Here is a 21,358-nt window from a genome sequence, read left to right on the forward strand (position 1 = left end):
AAGACAGCTACATAGACATGACCCGGAGACTACGTCACATATAACTACAAGCGTACGGCACCCATAGGAAAGTCGGGGAGTTTGGCGGCACCCCTGTCCTTGACGCAAAAAGGGAAGTCGGGGAGTTTGGCGGCATCACTAGCGATAGCATGATATAGCATACAAAAAATACGTAGGGCATTATGGTAGAGCCAAACAGAATGGGAAGCATGGTAAGTATGAACTGAGCAGCAGCACTGCCCAATTGCACCTAGCAGGTTATCCACACAATATTTCCATGACCTAGAGGACGAATCCGAAGAACTGAGAGGAATCCTCGTAAAACCATCCTAAGACAGCTACATAGACATGATCTGGAGAACGTGAGACACAACTAACAAGGGTACAGCGCCGTGCCCATGTCCTTGATGCGCAAAGGAACACGGAGCTTGTAAGCAAACGATAGAGCAAGGCAAGCATAAGGGTTAGAGAATCGGAGCATGCGGAAAAAGAAGGGAGTAGCTGGTTACCTCGCAGCCGACGCTGCACCTGATGAGGCGCTGGACGTAGTGCACGACGGCGGCGCGGCGGTCCTCGGAGGAGACAGACGGCTGGATCCGGCCCACGACGGCGGCCGCGGCATCCTCGAAGGGCCGCCAGGCGTGGGCGGAGATCGAGGACGGGTCCGGGTTGGCCGCCGCCGCCGCATGGTCGGGCTCCTGCACGAGCACCACGGCGCACTCGTGGATGTCGACCATGGGCGCCGGAGCTCGCTCGCTGGCTCCCTCGAAGCCCCCGCAGCCGCGACTCCTCGCACGTAGACGAGGCGCGGAGCAACCGCCCGACGGGGGCGAGCCGGGCCGAGAGAGGCGACGCCGGAAGCGAAGCGCCGGACAACGGCGAGCCCCCGGACGAGCGCGCGGCGGGGGCGGGACGATCGGCGAGGGCGGAGGGGAGGGGAGGGGTCGCGATCTGGGCGCGCCGGGCCGGCGGCGAGGGGACGGGAGGGGATAGGGACAGCGGGATTAGCGGAAAAAGGGAAGACGGAGAAGAAATGGATTTTTAATATGTGACGGGAGGAAAAAAGGGTCAGGTTTTTCTCCCTCGCTCGCCCCCGCCCGCGGCTCGTCGCCTCTCCTCCCTGCTCCCGCGCCGCGCGTGAAGAGATAGAGAGAGAAGGGGATGACGACGATGACGTGTTCTCCGCGTGCGCGAGGCTCGATCGGCACGCACGCACGGACGCAGCGGCAGCGGAGGAAGAAGGGAGGGGGAAAGGGGAAGACGAAGAAGAGAGGAGGAGGCGGCTTGAAGCCAAGATTTCCTTTTCGTCCTTCTTTTTCTTTTCTTTTCCTCCTTTTTTCCGGTTGCCGGAGAAAAGATCTCTCCCTTTCCTTGTCCTGCTCCCAGTTCTTGATCGGCGGCGTCGCTCGGTTTGCTGCTAATGCTAATGGAGGCCGCGCCGCTGGGTCTTCTCTCTTGCCTTTGGATTGCGTCGTCGGTAAACTCTGGGGACAGTTGGGAGATGTGCGACCGTCGACCCACGGAGGAAGACTTTCCAGGCCCCCCGTGTTGGTGGAAGCTGCGTCGCTTCAAACCCATGCACCAAAATAGAATGCACTGACAGCTTCATGATCATAGTAATAGCCACCGATTGGCCATCATTTTATGGTTTTCTAGTATTCAATCCCTCCGTACTCTGTGGCTGTGACCAACGACTCTAGATTTTCTATGGACGGTTTGTTACTATGTAGCGGTGGGCAGAGTGTGCGGAGTGCTGCATTGGGTGTTATTAGTTCTCGAGGCAAATGGTACGTTAGGCAAGTAGCCAGTTCACGTGGTAAAAATGGTGGGCGGTAAGTTGCCGCCAAGGCGCCAACCGACATGGCTATTAATATTGCCATGCAGCCGTGCTCTATATATGTGTTATGTCCTAGCATGCTTTTAAGGAAAAAACATGCTCTATGTAACAAAAACGATGACTAACTGACGTCAGATGTTTGATGACTCCCAACGAACACTTTGCGGGTTGTTGGGTGTTCCGCACGAATCTCCCTGCGCGGTGGCTAGATGACTCAGCTGGAGCGAACCGTTCACTCATTCGTTTCGTCGTGGGATGTTTCTCGCAGCCCCAACCACATGAACACGTCATTGAATGGGTCACGTCATTGACTAGGTGAGGGGCGGGAAGACACATACACTTCGCGACTACGCCGTCGTCTTCCTCCCCTTTCCATTTCTCACCCTGGTCGTCGCCCCTCTCAGCTCAAGCTTCGGCCACCACTACCTTCTTCGCCGAGCTCCGACCACCACCATTAATTAACCGTATGCGGGTGGCTACGAACTATAGATGCTATCGGACCACAGGAGGAGATCACAGCGGCCGGACCAAAGCCTGCATCTACACGGCTCTAGGTCGTCTCCCCCGCCGCCCCATCCTCCATATGGAATCGTCCCGACGGTCCCTGCTACTGATCCTCCATCACCCCCGTCATCGCCCATGCCCTCTGGCTATGTAGCTCTCCATCGCCGACTGCATCGACTTTTGCGGCACAACGGTGGTCAAGCGGCGGGTGGCGGCCGCAACAACGGGTGTCGGTGTGGGCGGTCCTACTGGTGAGTCCGTGTGGCTGCTACCTACTACCGCTCCTCTTTGGTGACCACGAAGAGGATATGGCGCAGCGCATCCCTGTTGTCCACCCATTGTGAATTCCTGGTCGTGCAAGCGGTGGCGCTGCTCCACGGAGATGTGCGACTATCGACCCACAGAGGAAGTCTTTCAAGCCCCCCTGTTAGTGGAAGATGCATTGCTTCAAACCCATGTACCAAAATAGAATGCACTAACAACTTCATTATCATAGTAATAGCCATCGTTTGGCTATGGTTTTAGGGTTTCTAGTATCCCGCAAACTCATGGCCAATGGCTCTAGATTTATATGCACAATTTGTTGGTATGTAGCAGTGGACAGAGCGCATGAAGTGCGGCATAGGTGTTAGTTCTTGAGGCAAATGATACATTAAGTGAGTAGCCAGATCAAAAATGATGGATGGTAAGTTGCCGCCAACCGATATGACAATTAATATTGCCATGCAGACATGCTCTATATACATGTTACATCCTAGCAATGCCCTTGAGATAAAACATGCTCTATATAAAGCCTTTTTTGTTGGTCTCATGGTTTCTTTATGTATGTACATATGGTACATATGACTGGCAACTGATGACTCAGTTCATTCGTGCTTCAACAATACGCATGGTATTTTTGTCTTGCATATAGTGTTTCTACATAATGTTGTTAGTCTGGATGCTTTCAGATAAAAGGTTGAGAATAATCACTCTTTGTTGGGGTTTTGCAGTTTTTTTGTTGTTTTGTGAGCCATTTGAACCGTGTGGAGTAGTCTATGACTATACGCTTTAAATTTTGATGCACAAACAGGTTTTACTTTGATTTAGTGCTCACTTGTACTCATTTTCTAATAATACACTCATTGAGAAAAAAATATGGTCGGCATTTTTTTAAAGAAAACTTTTGATTTAATCATCAATTGTCAAGGTAGTACATAAGACACTAGAAGTACATGTTACATCCACGTCCGTAGACAACCTAACCACGAGTAAGCAAGCCCAAGGCGCGTTGTAGTCATCGCCCAACCCTCACTGGAGCCGAACAAACTGATGACCCACAAGTATAGGGGATCTATCGTAGTCCTTTCGATAAGTAAGAGTGTCGAACACAACGAGGAGCAGAAGGAAATGACAAACAGTTTTTAGCAAGGTATTCTCTGCAAGCACTGAAATTATCGGTAACAGATAGTTGTATAATGAGATAATTCGTAACGAGTAACAAGTAACAAAAGTAAACAAGGTGCAGCAAGGTGGCCCAATCCTTTTTGTAGCGAAGGACAAGCTTGGACGAACTCTTATATAAAGCAAAGCGCTCCCGATGACACATGGGAATTGTTGTCAAGCTAGTTTTCATCATGCTCATATGATTCACGTTCATTACTTTGATAATTTGATATGTGGGTGGACCGGTGCTTGGGTGCTGCCCTTTCTTGGACAAGCCTCCCACTTATGATTAACCCTCTTGCAAGCATCCGCAACTACGAAAGAAGAATTAGGGTAAATCTAACCATAGCATGAAACATATGGATCCAAATCAGCCCCTTAGAAGCAACGCATAAACTAGGGTTTAAGCTTCTATCACTCTAGCAACCCATCATCTACTTATTACTTCCCAATGCCTTTCCCTAGACCCAAATAATGGTGAAGTGTCATGTAGTCAACGTTCACATAACACCACTAGAGGAAAGACAACATACATCTCATCAAAATATCGAACGAATACCAAATTCACATGATTACTAATAACAAGACTTCTCACATGTCCTCAGGAACAAACGTAACTACTCACAAAGCATATTCATAATCAAGATCATAGGAGTATTAATTATCATTAAGGATCTGAAAATATAATTTTCCACCGGATGAACCAACTAGCATCAACTACAAGGAGTGATCAACACTACTAGCAACCCACAGGTACCAATCTAAGGTTTTGGGACCAAGATCGAATACAAGAGATGAACTAGGGTTTGAGAGGAGATGGTGCCGGTGAAGATGTTGATGGAGATTGACCCCCTCTCGATGAGAGGATCATTGGTGATGATAATGGCTTCGATTTCCCCCTCCCGGAGGGATGTTTCCCTGGCAGAACAGCTCCATCGGAGCCCTAGATTGGCTTTGCCCAGGTTAAGCCTCAAGACGGCGGCGCTTCATCCCGAAAGCTTCCTTCTTATTTTTTCTAGGTAAAAACACACCATATAGCAGAAGATGGGCGTCGGAGGCCTACCAGGGGGCCCACAAGGACGGGGGGCGCGCCCTCCACCCTTGTGGCTGGCTGGTGACCCCCCTCTGGTTTTCTTCGCTCAATATTTTTTATATATTCCAAAAGCATGCTCCGTGAAGTTTCAGGACTTTTGGAGTTGTGCAGAATAGGTCTCTAATATTTGCTCCTTTTCCAGTCCAGAATTCCAGCTGTCGGCATTCTCCTTCATGTAGACCTTATAAAATAAGAGAGAAAAGGCATAAGTATTGTGATATAATGTGTAATAACAACTCATAATGCAATAAATATCAATATAAAAGCATGATGCAAAATGGACGTATCAACTCCCCCAAGCTTAGACCTCGCTTGTCCTCAAGCGAAAGCCGATATCAAAAAATATGTCCACATGTTTAGAGATAGAGGTGTCGATAAAATAAAATACGGACATGAGGGCATCATGATCATCTTTAGAACAGCAACATATGATGTCATATGATTTCTTATGCTAAAGTAACAATTCGTTCACAAGGTGAAGTATGAATCAAAAACTTCATTGAAAACTAACAAACTATGATCTCAGTCATTAAAGCAATTACAATTTATCATAACATCGGAAAGAGTCAATTCAAGAGCTTTTCAGCAAGTCCACATTCTCAACTATCATTTAATCTTTCACAATTGCTAACACTCACACATACTTATGGGTCAAAGTTTCAATCGGACACAAAGAAAGATAGGGGCTTATAGTTTCGCCTCCCAACCTTTTACCTCAAGGGTAATGTCAACAATAATACTTTATCATAACCTACATCCGAGTGTATATATATATGGATCTCTCCAACACATAGTGCTTGCCAAAGGAAAAAGTGTAAAAAGGAAAGGTGATGATAACCATGACTCTTGTACAAGGGTAGGAGATAAAAGTAACAGATAGGCCCTTCGTAGAGGGAAGCAGAGGTTGTCATGCACTTTTATGGTTGGATGCACAAAATCTTAATGCAAAAGAACGTCACTTTATATTGCTGCTTGTGATAAAGACCTTTATTATGCAGTCCGTCACTTTTATTTCTTCCATATCACAAGTTCGTATAAAGCTTATTTTCTTCACACTAATAGATCATACATATTTAGAGAGCAATTTTTAATGCTTACACCGATGACAACTTACTTGAAGGATCTTACTCAATCCATAGGTAGGTATGGTGGGCTCTCATGGCAAAACTAGGTTAAGGGATGTTTGGAAGCACAAGTAGTACCTCTACTTGGTGCAAAGAATTTGGCTAGCATGAGAGGGAAAGGCGAGCTCAACGTGTTGGATGATCCATAACAATATAACTTCTTTAAGCATCTTAATAGAAGTGTTATGATCAACTATAGTAGTTGGAATAGCTTCTACCCACTTAGTAACGTAATCAACAACAACTAGAATATGTGTATACCCATTAGAGGAAGGAAAAGGTCCCACTATAATCAAAGCCCCAAACATCAAATGGTTCGATAACAAGTGAATAATTCATAGGCATTTCCTGACGTCTACTAATATTACCAATTCTCTGGCATTCATCACAAGACAAAACAAATTTATGGGCATCCTTAAAGAGAGTGGGCCAATAGAAACCGGATTGCAATTCCTTGTGTGCAGTTCTATCTCTAGCATGGTGTCCTCCGTAAGCTTCGGAGTGGCACTTGCGTAGGATCTGTTCATGTTCATACTCAGGTACACAACGTCTAATAACACCATCTACTCCTTCTTTATAAACGTGTGGATCATCCCAAAAGTAATGTCTTAAATCATAGAAGAACTTTTTCTTTTGCTGGTATGTGAAACTAGGTGGTATAAATTTAGCAACAATATAATTAGCATAATCGGCATACCATGGAGTATTATGAGAAGCATTTATGACAGCTAATTGTTCATCAGGAAAGCTATCATCAATAGGTAGTGGGTCATCAAGAACATTTTCTAACCTAGGAAAGTTATCTGCAACGGGGTTCTTGGCTCCCTTTCTATCAATAATATGCAAATCAAATTCTTATAGCAAGAGAACCCATCTAATGAGTCTAGGTTTAGCACCTTTCTTTTCCATAAGATATTTAATAGCAGCATGATCAGTGTGAACAGTTACTTTGGAATCAACAATATAAGATCTGAACTTATCACAAGCAAATACAACTGATAAATATTCTTTTTCAGTAGTAGCATAGTTTCGCTGGGCACTGTCTAGAGTTTTACTAGCATAATTGCAAGTGCATCTAGTGCCACCCCTAGTTGGTTTTGGAGTATTGACGACAAACCTGGTTGAGGGACTAATGTGTTTGTGAGAATTGCAGGATAACACAGGTAGTAGTCCCTCATTGATTCGGTTCACCTACCGGAGATGACCCCTAAAAATGTGTGAAGACATTGAAGACAATGGTGGTATGTGAAGATATTCACAACGAAGATTATGACTCGAGAAGACATTCACATGAAGACTGTGGAGTGCGAAGACATAACTGTTTCGTAGTTTCCTTTTCTTCTTTGTTGAGTCATAGGAACCACCGTACTGTTAAGTGGGGTCCAAGTGAACAAAGTTAGAGTGACTGAAGTGATGCTCAACCAAAATCCTATGTATTCGAGCGAAGACAACGAGAGCAAATCTTATCCAGAGTCGGATAAGTCAGCTTTACTTGTAGCCCAAGTCAAGTTGCCACGTGTGTTTGAAATCTGACCGTTGGAACACATATCAGTTCCTTAGTGACCCAGGGTCATTTCGGACAAACCAGGTCGGGTTGCCTAGTGGCTATAAATAGCCCACCCCCTACACCATAAATTGGTGGCTGCTTAGAGTTAGTGCACGGCTTTTGTCGTTTGAGAGCAACCCACCTCGAAGCATTTGAGAGAGAGAAATCCTTGCGAGGACAAAGCCCAAAACACCCAAAGCCGAAGAGTGTTAGGCATCACTGAAGTCTTTCTGTCCGCGTGATCTGAAGACTTGTTACACTTGAGGACTGTGAATCCTCCAGCCGGTTAGGCATCGCGTTCTGAGCATCCAAGAGTCATTGTGGATTGCCGGTGAATGAAGTCTGTGAAGGTTTGGAAGTCTACCTTGAAGACTTACCAGAGTAATTGGGCGAGGACTAAGTGTCCTTAGCTCAAGGGGAATAAGGTGAAGACACGGTCTTCTGAGTTCAATCTCAGCCTCCCTAACCAGACGTACAGTTGTCACAGCAACTGGAACTGGTCCAACAAATCCTTTGTCTTCACCAAGCAACTGGTTCTATCTCTTCCTTTACTTATTTACAGTTTGTCTTCGTGAAGTCATTGCCTGCTTGAATTATCTGTTTGACTTCACTGTGTGACGACTATTGTTGTTTGGCTTCATACTATCTTCCATCCTGGTCCATACTGCCTAGCTGCCATTAGTCTTCGTGATTTCTCTTCATTGTATACTTGACTATGGTTTGCCTAGTGTAGTTTACCTTCCGCTGCATGTCATTAGGTTCATTTATATCGTTTGTCTTCGAAACTCTCATGTTTTGAAGACTATCGTAAAAATCGCCTACTCACCCCCCTCTAGTCGATAACTAGCACTTTCAATTGGTATTAGAGAATGGTACTCCCTTGTTCTGTGTGATTCGGTTTAACCACCTGGAGTTTTAGCTATGTCGACTGCAGGGATAATCAAAGTCTCCGCTGCGTGCCCTGTTTTCGATGGCACTGATTACCCCTACTGAAAGAATAAGATGCGCATGCATCTTGAAGCCATTGATGTCGATCTATGGTATGTCGTCAAGAACGGCGTTCCCAAGACTGGTGAAGGTGTCACCCCTGCTGATGTCAAGAAGTTCGTTCAACTGGATTCTACTGCCAAGAACATCATCTGTGGTCATCTGACCAAAGGACAGTATGGCCGTGTGAGTGCTCTGGAAACGTCGAAGCTAGTCTGGGACTGGCTCTCCAAGGTCAACGAAGGTGTCTCAACCCAGAGAGATGAAAGGATCAGTGTCCTTCGCAACCTCTTCAACCGCTTCAAGAGAAATGACAATGAGAATGTCCAGCTCACATTTGATCGCCTCACTGATATCACAAATGAGCTCCATGCTCTCGGCGCCACTGAGATCACCAAGCATGAAATCATCAAGACACTCCTGAGATCACTTGACAGCTCGTTTGACACCCTAGCCTTGATGATTCAAGAATGCCCTGACTTCAAGACACTCGATCCGTCTGACATACTTGAGAGGCTCAACACACATGAGTTTCAGCTATCTGAGAAAAGAGACATCTATGGTCCCAACTATGGCCGAACTCGCGCTTTGAAGGCAAAGGCTATTTCCTCATCTGAAGAAGAATCCGACTGCAGTTCTGGGGATCCTAAAGACATTGGAAAGGAGCTTGCTATGCTTGTGAAGAAGTTCCAGAAATTCACCAAGAAGAAAGGCTTCAGAAAGTCTTCAAGATCCAGCTCGAGAAATGATGAAGCTTCCACTCATGACCACAAGAAGAGAACATGCCACAAGTGCAAGAAAACTAGTCACTACATCTCTGAGTGTCCACAATGGGACAATAAGAACAACAAGAAGAAGAAGAGCAAGGAATATGATTCTGATGACAAGAAGAAGAAGAAGAAATCCTCAAAGTCTTCTTCCAAGTCCTCCTCCAAGTCTTCATCACATAAGAAGAGCTCATCTGGAAAGGCTCGTGCTTTTGTTGGCAAGGAGATGGATTCAGAGGAGGAGTCTGCTTCTGAGGAGGCGGAGGTGGAGTCTGAGGAGGAGTCTGACTCTGGTGTTGCAAGTCTGGCTCTAGCTACAACCTACGTTGCCAAGTCCATCTTCAACACTGAAGGCAATGGCTCCGTCACCAACGCTGATGCTAATAACAAGGACGACTCTGCTCCCACCTACTGCTTCATGGCACGGGGTGCCAAGGTAAACTCACGCGATGCTTACTTTCAAACATCAAGTGAAGATGACTCTGATTGTGAATCCAAACCTAGCTACAAAACACTTGCTAAAATTGCAACTGAACAACAGAAAGCTATGGAACATATTCAAAAACTGTTAGACAAAAGCGATGACCTGCTAGACGCGGAAATGACCCGATCTCAGTCCTTAATTGAAACATAAAAAATCTTCATGTTAAGTACGAGGAACTTGAAAGTCGTCATGAAACGCTCTCAACAACTCATGAAAAGCTTTCCTGTGATTATCTTCAAAGGAAGCAAGAACTTGAGAAATTGAGAGCAGTTCATGAAGATCTTCAAAAAGAGAACGAGTCACTTCGCGCTCAACAGATCAGTCCCGCTCAGGAAGGATTTGAACCACCATGTCTAAAATGCCTTGAGCGTGATAACGCTACCTCTGTTGCTGAATGTTCTACTGCTGCTACTATTGCAATATCTTCAACTGCTGATGTGGTAACTAACCCCTCTGCTGAGGATACCACTACTATTGCTGATGAGAATGCTAGGTTGAAGACATTGCTTGAGACTGGGATATACAAAAGTCTCAAAGGGCATCAGACACTATGTGATGTCCTCAAAAAGTAGATTCTGAACCGAAACCCTAGGAAAGAGGGTGTTGGGTTCGAGAGGAAAATGAATGTTGATGGCTCTTACTGGAAGCCTGAGCAGTACCCCAAAACCACATGGGTTGCTGCAAAGGGACCTTCAGTGGACCCGTCCACCTTATCTGGCTTCACTTGTGCTAACCCAATTGTCATTGATGAATCTTTTGATGCAAACTATAAACTGTTTAAGAATCAGAATGGTGAAGTGTTTGCCAGGTATATTGGTACTAACTGCAGGAACGGACCACCCATGAAGAAGATCTGGGTGCCCAAAAGGTGTCTTGAGAATCTTCCTGGGAATGTCATCATGACACCACAAGGGAAGAAGACAAACCCCAGACCAAAGGCTTCATATGGTCCAAAGGCTTCATACAGACAGAGGACTCACAAGAGTCACCCTAACGCCAATGTTTTGTAGGGAAATCATACTCAGACTTATGAATATGAGCGTGTATCTTCAAACCGCTATGTTCATAAGACTAAGAACTATTCTGCCTATTCATATGAGTATTATTCACCTCCTGCAAGGCTATTTACTAGGGCTCCAAAGCCGAAGTTCTCAGATGCTGCACTTAGACTCATTGCTTCTAAGCCACCCCTGAAGATGTGGGTGGTTAAGAAAAATTAACTTTCTTTTGCAGGGAAAGGTCTCCAGCCGGAAATCAAAGGCGTCCGATGCTTATGCTGGGGACCTAAAACATCTTGTGGGGTGCAAGATAAAATGCCCAAACGGTCTTACTATGTATTTTGTTCCTGAATCGCTTGCCAATCATCCTATCAGTCCTAACCTTGATCTGAGCTTTGATAATCCTCTTGTCCGCCAAATGTTTATGCTTCACAATACTCTTGGTGAAGCCTATCCCCCTAACTATACTGTAGGGTATGACACCACATGCTTCAGAATGGATTATGGACAGCGGATGCACTAATCACATGACTGGTGATCGAAGTCTTCTCATGGACTCAACCTTACGTCCATTTGACAAGAGTCACATCACATTTGCTGACACTGGTAAAAGCAATGTATTGGGTCTAGGTAGAGTTGCAATCTCAAAGGATCAACACATGGATAAAGTGATGCTTGTTGAGTCCCTTGGTTTCAACTTAATGTCTGTCTCAATGCTTTGTGACTTGAACATGATTGTGATATTTGGAAAATATCGTTGCCTTGTCCTAATGGAATATGACAAGTCTCTAGTCTTTGAAGGGTATCGGAAAGATGATCTATATATGGTAGATTTCTCAGAAGGACAATAGTTGGCCGTATGTCTTCTGGCAAAAGCTTCAGAGTGCTGGCTCTGGCATCGGAGGCTAGGACATGCTGGCATGAGGAACCTATACACTCTCGTGAATAAGAAACACGTCGTAGGCATCGAGGGCGTCAAGTTCAAGAAAGATCATCTGTGTGGTGCCTGCGAAGCTGGAAAGATTACTAGGGCCAAGCATCCCTCGAAGACAATCATGACAACTTCCCAACGCTTCGAGCTGCTTCATATGGACTTATTTGGCCCCACTCACTACTCTACTCTTAATACCACTACTTGCCTCTATGGCTTCGTCATTGTTGATGATTATTCAAGATATACATGGGTGCATATAATTCTCTACAAAAATGAAGTGCAGGATGTCTTCAGACGCTTCGCAAATCGTGCCATGACGAACTATGGCATCAAGATCAAGCACATCAGAAGTGACAATGGCACAGAGTTCAAGAACAGAGGCCTCGACACTTATCTTGATATGCTGGGTATCACTCATGAGTTCTCTGCTCCATATACACCTCAGCGGAATGGCATCGTGGAGCGCAAGAATAGAACACTCATCGAGATGGCTCAGACGATGCTTGATGAATACAAGACTCCGAGAAAGTTTCGGCCCGAGGCCATTGATACTGCATGCCATGTCATCAACCGTGTTTATCTTCACAAGCTTCTGAAGAAGACATCCTATGAGCTCCTAACTGGTAAGAAGCCAAATGTAAGCTACTTTAGAGTATTTGGTGCTAGGTGCTGGATCAAGGATCCACATCACACTTCAAAATTTGCATCGAAAGCACATGAAGGCTTTACGCTTGGTTACGGGAAGGATTCGCACTCCTACAAAGTCTTCAACCTCTTTCACTATAAAGTGGTTGAAACTGTGGATGTGCGGTTCGATGAGACTAACGGCTCGCAAAGAGAGCACCTGCCAAATGTGCTAGATGAAGTCCCTCCCAGTGAATCAATCAATCTTATGGGTACTGGAGAGATCATACCTTCTGAGGCACAGGCTGAAGAGGAACTTATCATTTCTGCGCCTAATCAACCTGAAGACAATGCTCAGCCTGAAGCCTATCCTCAAAATGAAGACAATGATCAGCAAGCACAAAATCTTCATCCAGTTCATCCTCGTGTTGCAAATGAAGTACATATTGAGAAGATAATTGATAGCATCAATGCACCAGGTCCACTCACTCGTTCAAGAGCAACGCAGCTAGCAAATTTCTGTGGGCACTTTGCATTTGTCTCAATATCAGAACCCAAGAAAGTTGTTGAAGCCTTCATGGAACCTGAATGGATTCAAGCTATGCAAGAAGAGCTTCAACAGTTCAAGCCGAACAATGTGTGGGAATTAGTCAAGCGTCCTGATCCTCGCAAGCACAACATAATAGGCACCAAATGGATATATCGCAACAAGCAAGATGAGCATGGTCAAGTTGTCAGAAACAAGGCTCGTATCGTTGCTCAAGGATACACTCAAGTTGAAGGAATGGACTTCGATGAAACATTTGCTCCAGTGGCTAGGCTTGAAGCCATTCGCATACTGCTAGCCTATGCCAACCATCACAACATCCTTCTGTATCAAATGGATGTGAAGAGTGCCTTTCTCAATGGCAAGATTGAAGAAGAAGTGTATGTTGCACAACCACCTGGCTTTGAAGATACAAACATCCTGATATGGTATACAAGCTCAACAAGGCACTGTATGGCCTCAAACAAGCCCCTCGTGCTTGGTATGACACACTCAAAGACTTCCTAAAGAGCAAAGGCTTCAAACCTGGTTCTCTAGATCCTACACTCTTCACGAAGACATATGATGGAGAACTATTTGTGTGCCAAATCTATGTGGATGACATTATCTTCGGCTGCACTAACAAGAGATACAGTGATGAGTTTGGACACATGATGCAAGAACAATATCAGATGTCCATGATGGGTGAGCTGAAGTTCTTCCTAGGTCTTCAAATTCATCAGCAAAGCAATGACATCTTCATATCTCAAGAGAAATACCTCAAAGACTACCTGAAGAAGTTTGGAATGCAAGACTGCAAAGGATACACGACGCCAATGCCAACCAAAAGTCATCCGAGTCCCGACGCCAATGGTAAAGAGTTCGATCAAAAGGTATATCGCTCCATGATTGGTTCTTTACTTTATTTATGTGCATCTAGGGCAGATATCATGCTTAGTGTTTGCATGTGTGCCCGATTCCAAGCGGTACCAAAGGAATCGCATCACTTAGCTGTGAAGCGAATTCTTCGATATTTGGCTTACACCCCAACACTAGGATTATGGTATCCAAAGGGCTCATAGTTTGATCTAGTTGGATTCTCGGATGCTGATTATGCTGGTGACAAGGTGGATCGCAAGTCTACATTAGGCACATGTCACTTTCTGGGACGATACTTGTCTGTTGGTCTTCAAAGAAGCAGAACTGTGTGTCTCTCTCCACTGTTGAATCTGAATACATTACTGCTGGATCTTGCTGCGCTCAGCTTCTATGGATGAAGCAAACTCTCAAGGACTATGGTGTCCACTTGAAGCATGTGCCACTCTACTGCGACAATGAAAGCGCCATCGAGATTGCCAACAACCCAGTTCAGCACTCAAAGACAAAGCACATTGAAATTTGTCATCACTTTCTCAGAGATCACGTTATGAAGGAAGATATTGATATCATTCACGTCAACACTGAAGAGCAATTGGCAGATATCTTCACAAAGCCCTTGGATGAGAAAAGGTTTTGCAAGTTGCGGTGTGAGCTAAATATCTTGGAATCCTCAAATGTCCTGTGATTAGGCACACATCCTAACACTTATGCATATTGATGACTTAGATGTGCAACACACGAAGTAATGTATATCTTCAATCAATGAAGACATACACTCTAAGTGTGAATACATTAATGCGGAATTTGACTTCGGAGTGCCACGATAATTGTGCACCGTGTCTGGGTCTAATACTTCCTATACGGTGGGTAACGCCACCACCAAACTTTTGTTTGAAGTGTTTCTCTTAGCGTTACAATTGCAAAGTCTTCGCATTTGATTTATCTTCAACATTGATTTGTCTTCATGTTGGTCTTCACTTTGTTGATTTGGTCTTACTCAGATATATACATATATTTGTGTTCTGTCCTCTACAACATTCACTTATAGCTATGTCTTCTTGTTGAATCTTTTGAACTAAGTGAATGTGATTGGACCCTAACCTCTTCTATGCTTCTACCTCAAATTCTATCTATCCAAATCATATGCATTCTATTGAAACTGTCGAATGTCTTCTCTGCGTCCTTGTCAGCAGAAGATACAGAGACAAAATTGAATCCACTTTAAATGCTAAATCCTTATTGCGTGAAACCCGGAAAAGGCAGAACGACCACCCGACAGTCCAGGCGTGCGTGGGAACATGGAACAACTTCCAATGTGTTGCATGTTCGCCATGTGTCCCTCACATGTGAACCGCCAGGGGCACCTGCGTAATTGCGCTGTGCCGTCCCTTTCTTTATAAATACACATCTCATCGCAGTCAAAAATCCTTCTTCCACCTCTCCACCTCGACAAACCCTAGCGCCACCGCTAGCTCTCGACGACGCCGGCGGCGAAGCGCTTAGCTGCCATGATCTCACCGACGCCGTCCTCACGCCGGCCGCGGACCTCGTCTCCTCCGCCGTCGCCGTAGGTGTCTTCCGTCGCCAAGTTAGGGCACGGAAGATTGAACTGCTCGGCCTCCTCTCTACTCCGTCTAGTATTTCTTCGTGTGGTAATTAAATCTCACTTTTACTGCCTTTTTTGATCCGATAGATTCATCCTTCCCCATCAAAAGTGGTTTCTATGCCTACAAATTTGGATCTATCCTGTTCTGCATCTCATAACATGCCTAGTATATTCGCTTATGCTTCACACGTAGTTAAATTCCTCACTTGTACCTATTCTTGGATTCGTACAAATCTGGAACCAACTCTCAACACATAAGTGAATGTCTTCGCGCTATGAGGTCAATGTCTTCAAACTGATTTATCTTCAAAATCTTCTGAGAATGCATATCACCTCTTCCCCTTCCCTCGCATCTCTAATGCTGTCACAGGTACATGTCCGTGGGAGAATCCTTTGGTTCTCATAGTCTGTATTCATTTGTAGAATTCTTACAGCGTCACATCAATTCTCCCGAAGCCAGTTCTTGTCTGACCAGTAGACGGAAGCCTTTGCAAGCTTTGAATCCATTCAGTTTGAACTACATGGCCACTAGAAAGTCAACAAGAAAGGGGGGCAGGCAGCGCCGCGGGGGCACTTCAATGGATTTGCCTGAAGATCTCTATGAGTTATACAAAACTGATCCTGAAGAGAGCTATGGCCAACGCAAAACTCGAATCCAATGGATTCGAAGATACTGGGCCGAGCAATGGTTCAAGTACAGATTCGTCACCAAGGAATATGCTGAAAAGAATGCCATCAAGCGTCCTTGGGGGGATATTTTCTACAGAAATCTTCAACCCAAAACCAAATCTGAAGCTATTGCTCAGGGTTTCTACCCTTGCATGGTACGTGGACCACAGCCTGCTGATGCCGATCCATCATCTCTGTTATGGTGTCGTGAAGATAGTTTGTTCAAGCGCAACTACAAGTTTGCCAAGGACTCTGCTGTGAAAAACAAGAAAGCATTTGGACTCGACTTCAACCCTGGTCCATCTGCTCCTCGGGCCGATGGCACACGTGATGCTGAACCCAATGTCATCGGGCCCTTCTACAACCTCGAAGGTCTTCTCACTCACATTGCTGTTCAGGGGGCAGCAGTGGAGCACTCTGCAGATGACGCTGATTCTGATGAAGCGCCTGCTCCACCCAAGCCACAGAAGCAGAAGAAACCAAAGGCCATAAAGCCCTCCACTGCACCAAAAGCTTCGCGTGCGAAGCCACTGGCTACTGCACCTCCTGCATCCAGTGTGCAGTCTGAAGATCTCTCTCGCATCTCCAAGAAGACCGAGAAGAAGAAGAAGCCCATCCAACGTTCTGTTCAAGCACTGACCCCTGCTGCCATTCTGAGAAACGAGAATGACGCCATTGATCTGTCAAGTGAAGAACATCTTGGCGATGATGCTCTTGAGCTGTTGATTAAGAGCAAGCAAGAGGTGAAGATCTTCAATGATCTTCCCCTCTTTGATGTGGACATCTTGAACAACTTCATTGATGAGTGGTTTGAAAATCCGAGCCTCAGCATCGATGATCTTCAGCTTCCAATTGGCATCAGTGTCTCCTTCCATGGAGCCATTGCAAATGAGCTGGCTCTGGCTCAGAAAATCGTTGAACTGAAGAACAAAATTGACTATGAGAAGGCTCAGTTCAAGAAGCACATGGCCAAGCTCAGCGTGGCTGATGTTCAAAACTTCAAGCAGATGCTGCATGACCTCAAAGAGCAGTTTCAACAGAAACGTGAAGCAGCAAAAGGATCAAGAGAACATTTGAAGCTCTCCGCTGCCAAATGTGTTCAAGCTCATAATGAGGCCGAGAAGCGCAAGGCACTTGGGCGTCCTGGCATCGACCCCAAGATGGCTGCCAAGAAGAAGCCTGTTGTGGCCCACGCTGATGCATCAAGGCCGGAAGCACCTCGCATTGTCTTCCCTGCTAGTATGACATGCTCGAAGCCTAAGGTCCCCACAATAGCTTCAGAACTCAAGAAAACAAGGGCAGCTGAAGCCGAAGCCAGAAAGCGCAAGAGCAAAAATGCTTCTGATGATGCTCCACAGACCAAGAAGCGGAAGACGAAGTCTTCAAAGAAAGATCAGGCTGCTCCCACAGAGCCCCTTGTTGTCGAGCCCATTTCTGTTGCTCGTCCTGCATCTGCACACCAAGAGCGTCCTTTAATAGTTCACGAGCCTGCTACCACAGAGGCTCCTGAAGATGAAGAAGATCCAGCTGTTGACCACACCGCAGCTGAAGACATTGGTCCTCAAGACAATGTAGATGATGATGAAGTCCTTCCTCAGATTGAGCACCAAATGGTATCATCGCCTGTTCTCACGAACAACGAACTCATCAGATTGGTCGTCCTTTGACGCCAATTGCTCAGGATGCATCATGGCTTGATCGCCCTCAAGAAGAATCACCATGTACTCCCCCAACTCAAGTCACCACTCCGGTGCTTGAAGATGACGATTATGTGGTCCAGCCAACTCCCTCTCCACAAGCGTCGCTCGCATTTCGTAGGCTTCACAAAGGACCAAGGCCACAAGTCACTCTTTCTAGTGTTCCAGAAGGAGAAGAGCAACACAACTCAGTGGCACGCCAAGTGCTTCCTGACGCCACTCCAACCGTGAACGTCTCTGAGTCTGAAGCCAAAGGTGCTGAAGACATTCCGGCTGCATCAGCTCAACAAGAACCCCGACAAGAAGAAGAGCGAGTTGCCACACCCCCTACCAACCAAGAAGCTGTTCTCGAGGAGAACGGGTCTGTGCCCAACCCTCCAGCTAGTCAAGTGGAGGTTGATACCAGGCGGCCACCAACAACACTACTGAAGCCAATGACGTTGTCATGGCTGAAGCTAATGTGGCGCCTGACGTGGATATGGTGCCTGAAGCGTCTAATGCACCTGAAGCCATTGTACCACTTGCAGCCCATGTCAGCCGATGCTCCTGTACCACCCCCAAGGCCTCACACTATTGAGCTGGCATTTGATTGCGGCCAACCTGTCATGGTTCGTTGGCCTATTCTGGTTCCTCCTCCTGCTCCCGGACCTCAATTTGACTATCATGTGGAGCACAGGCCTCAGGTCCAGAAGCCAAAGCCCAGGCTGCCTAGGTTTCCAGGTACAGCAACTTCACCAGGATCGTTTAATGTGAATGACTTCATTGCACACAACACCTTCTTTGATAGTGACAAGAACCCATACTCGAAGCCAAGAATTTCATCTGATCGGTTCTGGAGCTATCAGCAGCGCAGTTACTACTCTTGTGTTCTTTACGATCAAGGGCGCATCTTTCCCCATATGCGTCTAGACTGCGAAGCCATTGCTGGCCTGCCATGCTTGGAAGAAGCCCTTGACTATTTCAGAGATGCTGGCCTTCTCCAATTTGTGACTGATAAAGAGCACTGGAACGAAGAGCTTCTGCTACAATTCTATGCCACCCTCCACATTCGCGGCTACAACATGGATCCAAAGACATGGATCCTTGAGTGGATGACAGGCAATGTACACCTCGAAGCCAAAGCTCTTGATATTATTGAGCTCACTGCCTTGCCCACTCCAGGTGAACTCTATGAACCTGGTTGTCAGCTTCACCGCAATGCTTTGGAGAGCATCTTCCAGAACCCTGAGCCAAACATGAGCCAAATGAGCATGATGAAGCCACTGCCACATGACACTGAATATCCAAGGGAATTCTTTGTTGAAAACCTAGAGTATCTGCCTCGCACTATTTATCATATTATCAGGCGAACTCTATGGCCTGTCAAGGGACATTCTCCTGCAGCGAAGCTTGAAGGAGAAATGAAGACACTGGTTTTCTATATCTTCAATGGCATCAGCTTCAATGCTCAAGACTTCTTCATCAGGCAATTGGCTGCATCTGGTTTTGATTTATTTGGTCTGAAGTTTTATGCTCCATGGGTAATGCGCCTCATCAAGCTTCACTCTGCTGTCAATTATCAGCCCTCTGCGCGCAACCACATTATCATCTTACCAGAGGTTGATATGTCCGTCGAAGCCATATACCCAGAGCCTGCTAAGGAGCCAATTTATCTTCACAATGTCGATCGTCAAAGTTTCACTCAACCCATTGAAGGAGTTCTTGCTGCTACTCGTGTTTATCCTTTGGCTGGAAATACACGTGCACCTCATCGTGCCCATACTGAAGCCACTGAAAGCACAATTGCTCAAAGGCCTCGGAAGCGTTCTCACGTTCTCAATGACCGAGAGCTTCTCGTTGCTCTGCATCAGAAACATGATAAGCATCATGACTGGCTGAAGCGTCAGATGCAAAGCCTCTTGGTGGATGTTAATCGCATTGGCAACCTTGCCACCAAGAATGCATTTGTCACTCATGAAACCTGTCAGCGGTCGTGGAAGAGTCTGACATTGATGAGCTCTGAAGATGATCTTCAACCAGATGGCTTCACAGAAAGATTCAAATTTGATTCCACTCCTCCCAGGAATGTTGTCTTGCGTCGAACTCCCTCACTCGAAGATTCTGAGTACTCCTCCTCAGCGGCAACTGTTAATGCAAGAGTCATCGATGATGAAGATGGTGCTACTTCGCCAACTACAACGTCGCCACATATCAACACTGCACCAAGTACCTCTGCACCACCGAACACCAACGACGACCTTGCACCTTCTCCTACTCTTCATGGGAACGAGTAGAAGCTCTATGTCTTCAAACCTTTTTGGTCCTTACTGACAAAAGGGGGAGAAGCATATGAGTTGATAGTCTTCAAGCGGGTCCATATGGGTGGTTGCTATACTTTTGCCAAGTGCTTACAACTCTCGCTTTTGATACATTTGGTTCTTTGAGTTGTAACACTTAAACTTGATGGTCGTCTGCTACTTTTTCTGCTATTCTGTGATGCGATGATAAATTCCGCATGTGCGATGATAAATCCCGCACGAAGTCAATTCGCAGACGTCCATTTTTCATTGTGCATGTCATTATCTTCGTTATATTTCTTCATGCATGATGAATTGTCTTCTTAAGTTAAAGAGGATCTCCGCAAGTACAACCAGCCATGTGCATCTGCATTCAAAAGCAAAATACTTATATGCACATCAGGGGGAGCCTTTTGCTACTTATGAATACAATACCTTAACCCTTACACTTTCACATACTTTTATCCCAGTTGAAAACTTCAACCAGTTTGTCATCAATCACCAAAAAGGGGGAGATTGTAAGTGCATCTAGTGCCACCCCTAGTTGGTTTTGCAGTATTGACGACAAACCTGGTTGAGGGACTAATGTGTTTGTGAGAATTGCAGGATAACACAGGTAGTAGTCCCTCATTGATTCGGTTCACCTACCGGAAATGACCCCTAAAAATGTGTGAAGACATTGAAGATAATGGTGGTATGTGAAGATATTCACAACGAAGATTATGACTCGAGAAGACATTCACATGAAGACTGTGGAGTGCAAAGACATAACTGTTTCGTAGTTTCCTTTTCTTCTTTGTTGAGTCATAGGAACCACCGTACTGTTAAGTGGGGTCCAAGTGAACAAAGTTAGAGTGACTGAAGTGATGCTCAACCAAAATCCTATGTATTCGAGCGAAGACAACGAGAGCAAATCTTATCTAGAGTCGGATAAGTCAGCTTTACTTGTAGCCCAAGTCAAGTTGCCGCGTGTGTTTGAAATCTGACCGTTGGAACACGTATCAGTTCCTTAGTGACCCAGGGTCATTTCGGACAAACCAGGTCGGGTTGCCTAGTGGCTATAAATAGCCCACCCCCTACACCATAAATTGGTGGCTGCTTAGAGTTAGTGCACGGCTTTTGTCGTTTGAGAGCAACCCACCTCGAAGCATTTGAGAGAGAGAAATCCTTGCGAGGACAAAGCCCAAAACACCCAGAGCCAAAGAGTGTTAGGCATCACTGAAGTCTTTCTGTCCGCGTGATCTGAAGACTTGTTACACTTGAGGATTGTGAATCCTCCAGTCGGTTAGGCGTCGCATTCTGAGCATCCAAGAGTCATTGTGGATTGCCGGTGAACGAAGTCTGTGAAGGTTTGGAAGTCTACCTTGAAGACTTACCAGAGT

General features: G+C 45.8%; 1 protein-coding gene across 1 annotated transcript in view; it reads right to left on the reverse strand.

The window, feature by feature from the left end:
* Nucleotides 1-1,432, reverse strand: part of LOC123096486 (uncharacterized) — an 8,811-nt gene extending 7,379 nt beyond the window's left edge. Inside the window, exon 1 of the mRNA XM_044518228.1 lies at nt 510-1,432. Coding sequence (XP_044374163.1) covers nt 510-737 — 228 coding nt within the window. The 5' untranslated portion in view covers nt 738-1,432. The remainder of the gene's footprint in view (nt 1-509) is intronic.
* Nucleotides 1,433-21,358: the final 19,926 nt, after the last annotated feature.

The sequence above is a fragment of the Triticum aestivum genome, chromosome 4D (genome assembly GCF_018294505.1).
Source record: "Triticum aestivum cultivar Chinese Spring chromosome 4D, IWGSC CS RefSeq v2.1, whole genome shotgun sequence".
In the NCBI taxonomy this organism is placed as follows: domain Eukaryota; kingdom Viridiplantae; phylum Streptophyta; class Magnoliopsida; order Poales; family Poaceae; genus Triticum; species Triticum aestivum.